At 34.3% G+C, this 8,475-nt stretch overlaps 3 protein-coding genes across 3 annotated transcripts; 2 read left to right on the forward strand and 1 right to left on the reverse strand.

Annotated features, from left to right (window-relative positions):
* Positions 1-7: 7 nt before the first annotated feature.
* Positions 8-2,078, forward strand: LOC109589610 (uncharacterized). The gene is made up of 3 exons (XM_020005669.1): positions 8-582; positions 636-1,697; positions 1,821-2,078. Exons 1-3 carry the CDS (start codon positions 63-65, stop codon positions 1,922-1,924), a joined length of 1,686 nt encoding a protein of 561 aa, XP_019861228.1. The 5' UTR covers positions 8-62; the 3' UTR covers positions 1,925-2,078.
* On the reverse strand, positions 1,948-6,101 carry LOC100640390 (dnaJ homolog subfamily C member 3-like). Its single transcript, XM_011409866.2, has 12 exons — positions 5,968-6,101; positions 5,800-5,901; positions 5,525-5,649; positions 5,237-5,314; positions 4,790-4,828; positions 4,533-4,729; positions 4,053-4,206; positions 3,935-3,993; positions 3,766-3,871; positions 3,144-3,314; positions 2,645-2,873; positions 1,948-2,250 (listed from the first exon to the last, which is right to left on the reverse strand). Exons 1-12 carry the CDS (start codon positions 6,020-6,022, stop codon positions 2,117-2,119), a joined length of 1,449 nt encoding a protein of 482 aa, XP_011408168.1. The 5' UTR covers positions 6,023-6,101; the 3' UTR covers positions 1,948-2,116.
* A 65-nt stretch (positions 6,102-6,166) lies between these two features.
* Positions 6,167-7,891, forward strand: LOC109589609 (centrosomal protein of 63 kDa-A-like). Its single transcript, XM_020005668.1, has 7 exons — positions 6,167-6,273; positions 6,322-6,358; positions 6,528-6,668; positions 7,408-7,503; positions 7,578-7,634; positions 7,716-7,745; positions 7,829-7,891. The coding sequence occupies exons 1-7, from the start codon at positions 6,212-6,214 to the stop codon at positions 7,889-7,891; spliced, it is 486 nt and encodes a 161-aa protein (XP_019861227.1). The 5' UTR covers positions 6,167-6,211.
* Positions 7,892-8,475: the final 584 nt, after the last annotated feature.

Here is an 8,475-nt window from a genome sequence, read left to right on the forward strand (position 1 = left end):
GACCATTTTCACAAAGTGGACGACCTCAGCCATTATCACGATCACATTCAGCTACAGAACCAATGGCACTTGAGACTAAACAACGTCAACCACTACTAACTAAGCAAAAATCTGCGGAACCAACATTACAAAAAACTCCATCAAAAACACAACAACCTCCATCAACAGCACTACAACCATCGCTGAATAATACACAACAATCTCCACTAACAGCTACACTAAAGCCACATCAACAGAAGGAGAAGAAAGACCCATTACCATCATCACCTATGGAAGGTTCAATAGAATTCATTACAGTGAAAGAGATGTTAGCTGATCTTGTTAGTCTGTTAGCAAGAACTGATCCAGTTATTTTATCATTAAATAATGAACTCATTTCTTGTGGAATCACACCTCAAGATGTATACAGTGCTGTTGCTAATCCTTATCCTCCTCCAAATGAAAAAGCTACTCGACTCATCAACTCATTATTAGCTATCATACAAACTCATTCTAATCCTAACAGTGTGTTCTCTTCTCTCGTTACTTCACTACAGAAAGTAGGACTGAAGGACATGGCATCTAAACTAATGGAAAATTTCAGTAAGTTTTAAAACACATTATGTATATCTTAATTTATTTATTTTGTATAATAGAAATGAAAGGTGGTCATGTTGGTCCTAAAGAGCAGCAGCCATCAGTCAGTAAAGGACCACTTCAACCACACACACCACAACCAACTATCACTGGACCACAACCAACTACTCCTACTACTGTCATTGAGCTCAGTTCAAAGGGTGAAGTTGCTACCAATATTGGAAGTCTTCATTCTCGTTTTGCAACTCTCAATGTTATAATGAAAAGAAAGGCTGAGCAAATTGTGCAAAAAGGTGAAGTTGAGCTTATAGATATAGCTAGGAGTGCAGCTGCTTATTTAAGCATTGAAGTATCCAGTTTGAAATATGGTGATGTTGATGAACTATTTGATTCTGTTCAGCCTCATTATGATTTCTTCAGTTGTGGTGTACTTAAACACTTGACAGACACTTACCTTTCAAATGCACAAACTGAACTAACTCAATACATTGATAGTCTTGATAAATTTGCTGAGTCATCACAATTGAAGCACATACGATCAACAATCAAAGAGAAATTATCATCATTACCAGCAGCAGCCTCACCAACCACTAGCAATCAAACAAAACCAGTTGTTATTAAACTGAATGACAGGTGGGAAAAAATGACTTTAAAAAATTTTAAAAGAGTTCTTGAGTATTACTTTGGACATAAAATAGCAGATATTTCTACTATAGTGGACATTGATTATGGTTCAGTTGTTATTACACTGTCAATACCAACCTCACTATCACAGTCTATTATTGATGCTATCAATAACAATAAAGAATCAATGAGTAGATTAGGAATATTGGAAGTTGCTGTTGACAAAGATACAATTCCTGTCAGAAAAGAAGATGATAACAGTTTTGACACTTCACTTCATGAATCAGTGGAAGCTGGTGATAGTTTTGAAGTATCAATGCTACTGCAGTTAGGAGCTGATCCTAACAGTAAAGATGAGAGAGGAAAGAGTGCAGTGGAGATAGCTAATGAAGGAGGACACTCTGCAAAAGAAGAAACATTAGCTGCTAATGGAGGTAAAAGAAAGAGTGCGGAAATAGATGAAGAAGAAATAGAAGAGAAAATATCACCTGACAAAGGTGAGTTACACATGTTACTGATTTGTGTATGTACAAAATAATATCAAGTTGATGTGGATATCAATAATGACACAAGGATAATTAACATGCATCTCTCTTTCTCACTCTCTTAATGCACCTTAGATCAGACGTATGAGTGGAATAGCGGACAGAAAAAAGTGGATGCATCTGTGTCACTGACAGTCTTTCACAACGCTGGAGCTGACAGAAATGAACAAAGGCTATAGCATTGCTCAATAAGTTCCAGTTACCATGTAGCAGTTTAACTGTATTTGTAGCTTGAGAATTGAAATATTTTATTGTCATGTATAAATAATTATTATTATTTATAATTAATTTTTTTGGTTCCTGTAAAAACAATATTTGTTCTTGTTATTGTAGGTGTTGTGTGCTGATTGTATTATCAATAATTAATTTTATTAGAAATTAAATTTAAAAGTGAAGCCTCCACCACCGAACGGGAAACCATGAGGAAACCCGCCGTGACCCCCACCCCCGTGCTGCTGCTCTGGATCAAGAGGATCTTCACCATTATCAAACTTTGATCTCATCTCTAAAAATGTTAAATAATAATCATTATAATAACAGCAGTGATAGATAACTACTACTACATGTTCTAACTAAAACTGGTAGACTTAAGGCAGACCTCTAGGGCTAAATATGAGAGACCAAAAGCTGAAAAATGGGACAGATTTCAGGAGACCTAGACCAAATATGGGAGACCAAAAGTCTCCTAAACTCCCTCTAGATCTGACAGTGATTATAAGCTTATTTGTTTAGATAAAATGACCAAGTTATCAGGTAAAAACTATCATCTACTTTAAGGCAAAGATTAGAAAATTTTAAAGCAAAAGCTGTCACCTACATGTACATGTACTCAGAGGTGTAAATTACCAAAACTTGGTGAAATTCGCCCTCTAATTAGAAGTCAAAATCCCAAACTGTACCTTTATCAGTGAGTACTTCCTTGGCAGCTGCAATATCATAGAACATCTTCTCTGCCTTCTTCTTGTCCTCCCCATCATATTTATCAGGGTGCCATTCCTTAGCCAGCCTCCTATAAGCTTTGTTGATCTCCTTCACTGAGGCATTCCTCTTCACTCCTAGTATCTTGTAATAGTCTCGCTTCTGGGACTGCTTTAATAAGTTCTGTGCTCTGTTCAAACCATCCTTAGCCTATTAATAATAATGATGAACCAAATTTAGTACATGTACATGTACTACATACCGTATAGCAGGAAAATTTGGAGGGAGTTAAATTTGGTAAATTGCTAAATTTCAGTGATTGGTGAATTTAATTTGGCAAATTTGTGGCCACGTGCCATTGAGCATGCGTATAATGGCTCAAGATGGCAGATTTTTATTTTGGCGAATGGCTATCAAAACGCCAAATTCACCAAATTTAATTCCCTCCAAAATTACCCGCTATACTGTATTGTAACTCACTCGTTGAAACTGTTCATTAATCTTGAGAGTGTGTTGATACAGTTTGATGGCTTCCTCATACTCCTCATTACTGATATATAGTTCACTCTTATCACACAACACATCAATGTTCTCAGGATCAAGTTCAAGGACTTCATTGCACCATTTCATACCATCATCATATGAACTGATCTATGGAATGAATTAATTAATAATAAAAATAATAACAATAATAATAATAATAATACAGTATTATACATGTACATTATGATACGCAACTCAAAAATCTGCCAAAGTCTTAGGTCAAATTTTACCAAAAATTAAAAGTAGAGAATTTTCAATTTTTATTACATTTTCTAATGCATGTACATGTTCTTATGTTGTGTAGCAAGTTTGAGTTGATTCCGATCAAAATTGGATTTTTTTAACAAATTTTTAAAGTTGGTCCAAAATCAGGTAAAAGTCCCTGTACTATATAGTACAGCGTCTCAAGCCAAAAATTGCCAAAAAATGAAAAGCAGAGAATTCTTCATTTTTCATCACAGTACATGTACATGTATACACAAGTACATGTACATAAATAATTACATGCACATGTACTGTACATGTACACATTAGTTAATTGTTATACTCCAGTCCTTACCTTAGTGTGAGAGGTACAGAGTCTTGTCTTGATCTTAATGAGGATAGCAACACTTTCACTCTCAGTCTTCAAGGCATTCTTTAACTTATCAATTGCTTCTTCAAACCTAATAAATAAACAAACAAACAAACAAATAAATAAACAAATAAACAAAATATTATATCAATACCGTTCCTCCTCCATCATTTTTCTAGCTGCCTCCAACTGCTTCACTAACTTCTTTAATTTCTAATAAAGAGACACAGAAACAGTGTGACAGAGACCCCATTACAATACACAGTCCTTACTTTATACAGTAGGTAGCAGTCCTTGTGGTCCTGGTCCAGTTTAAGACACTCCCTGATCTCCCTCAGGCTGTCCTCCTCCTCTCCTAACTGATAGTATAATGAACTGATCTTATAGTAACCCTCTGTATTGTCAGGGATCAGTTTAGTTAACATCCTAATGGAGAGGAATGGATGAATGAAGTGAAGGGTACATGCATATGTATTTAATGAGCTTCATGTACATACATGTAGTAGTAGCTAATGGGGGAAGGGATTTACATGTACATAACTACATGCAGTTACTACACATGCAAGTGTTTTAAACTTGTAAGCTATTATGTACATGTACATGCTCAATAGCAAGGGGTGGGTTCAAATTTACCAAATTAAAACCCACCAAACAACAAAAAATTAACAATTCACCAAAATTTTACCACCTCCAAAATTACCATCCATACATGTACATGCACCACTTATAAAAGTACCAGTGCAGCCACCTACTTAATGTCACTGATAGCTGATTGATACTGCTTAGTGTGTTCATAGTATACTGCTCTAGCTGATCTGAGGTGAGGGAACCAGGGGCACAGTTCTATTGATACTTGTAACTGATGGAGGAGGTCCTCAGTGTAGTCTCCTTTAGACATTAGGTGATCAATGTTCTCAATGTACTGCTGGACTGTCTGGGACCTTGATAACTGTATGTACATGTATAACGTATAATAATAGATTAATGAATAAATAAAGAATTGAATTACCATTTCTTTTGCTTCTTCAGTTGCTGAATTCTCCGAAGACTAAAACAATAAATAATCAATAATTAATAATTAATAATTAATAATTAATAATGGCTACATGTACATTATGAAATGATAATAAATTACAAATGCATGCATGCACAATATTAGAACCAGGCCATGTACACACACACACTGCACTCACACAATGTACAGTGTAAATACTACAGTACATACCCTACACATACCCTATAGGTATCAACTGATACAAGTACTGTATGTACTACATTATCCTTACTGCTAGTATCTGATAGTACATATACTGTACTACATACCCTATACCATGTATATTGTGTATCAGACTATCAGTCGTTCTTACTGCTAATATCTGATAGTAAATACTGTACTACAGTTACTACACACCTTAATGACCCTATACCCAGTATATTCTGTCAGTTATGTACTTACTGCTAATATCTGATAGTCTTCCTGAGCTGCTGATACTTTACCTAATTTAACATTAGTGTTAGCCCTCTCCAGTCTTGCCTAGTAATAATGATAATCAATTTTTAATTAATGCCGTATAGTGCTTTATTTTGGTGATTTTTGCAGTAAATTTGTAAGTATCAGTTTTTAATTTAGTACACGTCCATTATTAAGAATGTACATGGTTTTAATATACTGGCAATTTAACTTGCAAATATCACCAAATAAAACTCAGCCAATATTAATAAATTATAATAGTTAATACATTACCTGATGGAAGTCAGGTTTCAGTTCCAATACTTTCCCAAGATCAGGCAGTGACTTCTTAGCCTGACCCAGTGCTAGATACACTGCTGCCCTCTTGAAGTACGTTAAATAATTTGATGGGTCACCCGCTAAAAATAAGAACAATGAGAATTAGACATTTTAATAATTGTAAATTAATAGTACTTTTAATTCAAATTAACATACAACACCAGCTGTTGCAAATGAGGTGATAAAATTAACACCAATTCATCATTAATTATTATTAATTAATAACGTACCCACTGCTAGATTATACTGCTCAAGTGCTTCTGGTAGGTTGCCATCTTGAAGCAACTTCTTTCCTTTTTCCAAATGACCACTAACAGAATCAGACCAAACACCTAAAGGAGAAAATAAACAAATTTTATAGATTATTATAACTGCAGGACATTTTAGAATCCTCTCACCGTTAAGAGTATTGATGTACAATAGAACCAGTGTCCGTACTAGGTGTACTGACATTGTGAAGTCCAACAAACACTGGAATCCTAGTAAATAGTACCAGTCCTTTGATGTACTGGGTCAGTTTTGTATGTAGGTGGGCTTTAATTAGAAACAATCGTGGCTGGATCTCATTGGTTGTTAGGGCTGTTGTCATAGTAACGAGTACACTAATTAAAGGAGGAGGAGCTTAGGAGGGCTAGAATTAAAATGGAGAGAGTTTATGGAGGTCCTGATTTACTGGATATAGTGCACCAGAGCGCGAGAAAAGGGTAAGTGAAAAGTTTATATTGATTTTAAATAATTTTTTTAATTTGTAGGACACTGTTGTCGTCTTGTAACAGCGAAGTGAAGGAGGTTAATGAATTATAATTGTTATGAATAATTTTGTCGTAATTATTTTATTTGTTAAAAATTAGCAAAAGTATACTAAATTATAATTGTATAATATACTTTATAGATAAATAAATGGCTGATTATATATTAACATTACAGTAGTTATTATTATTATTATTATTATTGTTAGTTGATGCACCAGATTGATGTGTTACTGACGAAGAATCTTGAAGACGCTCAGAAAGAGAAGGAATTACTAAAAGAACAACTTCAAACAAGAGAAAAGGAGATAACATCATTAAGAGTACACCTCAAGGAAAAGACCACACAAGTTAGTGAATGAGCTGAACTACATGTACAGTATATGCATGTACTGATGGACATGTACTTGTAGCAATGATGAATGGGCTATAGCCTTGGGTATTTTTCAGAATTTGGGCATTTTCTTAAAATGGCCATAACTTAAAAAATTGAAGTCGGAATCAGTTCAAACTTGCTACACAGCATAAGGACATCAATATTAAATTTTTATTAGAAAATGTGATAAAAATTTGGGGTGATTTCGGAGCCATTTTTTGGAAAAAATCATGGGCTATAGCCTTGGGTATTTTTCAGAATTTTGGTATTTTCTTAAAATGGCCGTAACTTGAAAAATTGAAGTCGGAATCAGCTCAAACTTGCTACACAGCTTAAAGTCATCAATATGTATCAGAAAATGTGATAAAAATTTGGGGTGATTTTGGAGCCATTTTTTGGAAAAAAAACCATGGGCTATAGCCTTGGGTATTTTTCAGAATTTTGGTATTTTCTTAAAATAACTGTAACTTGAAAAATTGAAGTCGGAATCAGCTCAAACTTTCTACACAGCATAAGGACATCAATATGTATCAGAAAATGTAATAAAAATTTGGTGTGATTTCGGAACCATTTTTTGCAAAAAACCATGGGCTATAGCCTTGGTTATTTTTTAGAATTTGGCTTATTTAGAAATAGCTGGAATCAGCTCAAACTACATGTACAGTGTACATTGTGTCATTAGTTCCAATGGGTAAAGGTTTGTGTATTAATAGATCAAGAGGCTTCAAGATGAGTTGGTTAAATGTGACAGACAGTTGAAAGTGAAGACCAGTGACCTTGAGACCCAACTACTGAGACTAAGAACTGAAGTACATCATGAGATTATAATGTATAATATACACTCACCATCTCTCCCCCTACCTCCTCCTCCTCCTTTTATTAGTTAAATCGTTTAAATAAATCATACGAGAAACTAAAAGCCACCAAAACAAAGACACAAGTTTGTGTAATTATTATCATTATTTATTTATTTATTTATTTATTTATTTATTTATTTATTTACATCAATACTCATGTATAGATAATGGATGAAAGAACACAAACTATACAAGTAACTGAAATACATTATACATGTACATCTATATCTACATGTACATACACATGTATGTATTCCATGTGTATGTGTATTGTTAGTGTTTAGAAGAGAAGGTACTCTCTTATGAAGAAGAGATTGAGTCATTAACTAATGACAATTAGGAACTTAAGAAGGACCATCACTGCATTACAAGTACTGTACACTGCACTTTAATTAATTGATTAATTAATTAATTAACAGGAGCAGTTGGATATGAGATATGATGATTGTTATGATGATACTGAAAAACAAAAGAAAATTAAAAAGTAAATAATAATAATAAAATAAAAACAATAACAACAACAATAATAATAAGAGGAGGGGAAGAAAGAGGGAGGGAAGAGAAGAAAGGACAGAAGGGAAAAGAAGAAAATAAATAAATAAGACACAACTAAAGGAACAAAATAAGCATAAAAATAACTAGGATACACGCTATGACCATGAATATGTTATGTCTTATGTGCCATAAAGGGGTTCGAAGGTGGATGGTAGTGTATCTTGAACCATAAGAGCATTTCCTCTCTGAACTGCCACCGATAGTCGTTGGAGGAGAAATGAGTGTGCCCTCTTGTCATGTGAGCTATTACATAACCGGCGTCCAATCTCCTTAATAATCTTGTGAGTTAGAGGACCTAGAGCACCCAGGGACTCAATGGCAATAGGCGAGAACAAATAGGAAGAGGAGAGGGTGGAGTATTTATCAGCC

The sequence above is a fragment of the Amphimedon queenslandica genome, unplaced genomic scaffold, assembly GCF_000090795.2.
Source record: "Amphimedon queenslandica unplaced genomic scaffold, v1.1 AMPQUscaffold_11122_Cont15570, whole genome shotgun sequence".
NCBI classification, from domain to species: Eukaryota; Metazoa; Porifera; class Demospongiae; order Haplosclerida; family Niphatidae; genus Amphimedon; species Amphimedon queenslandica.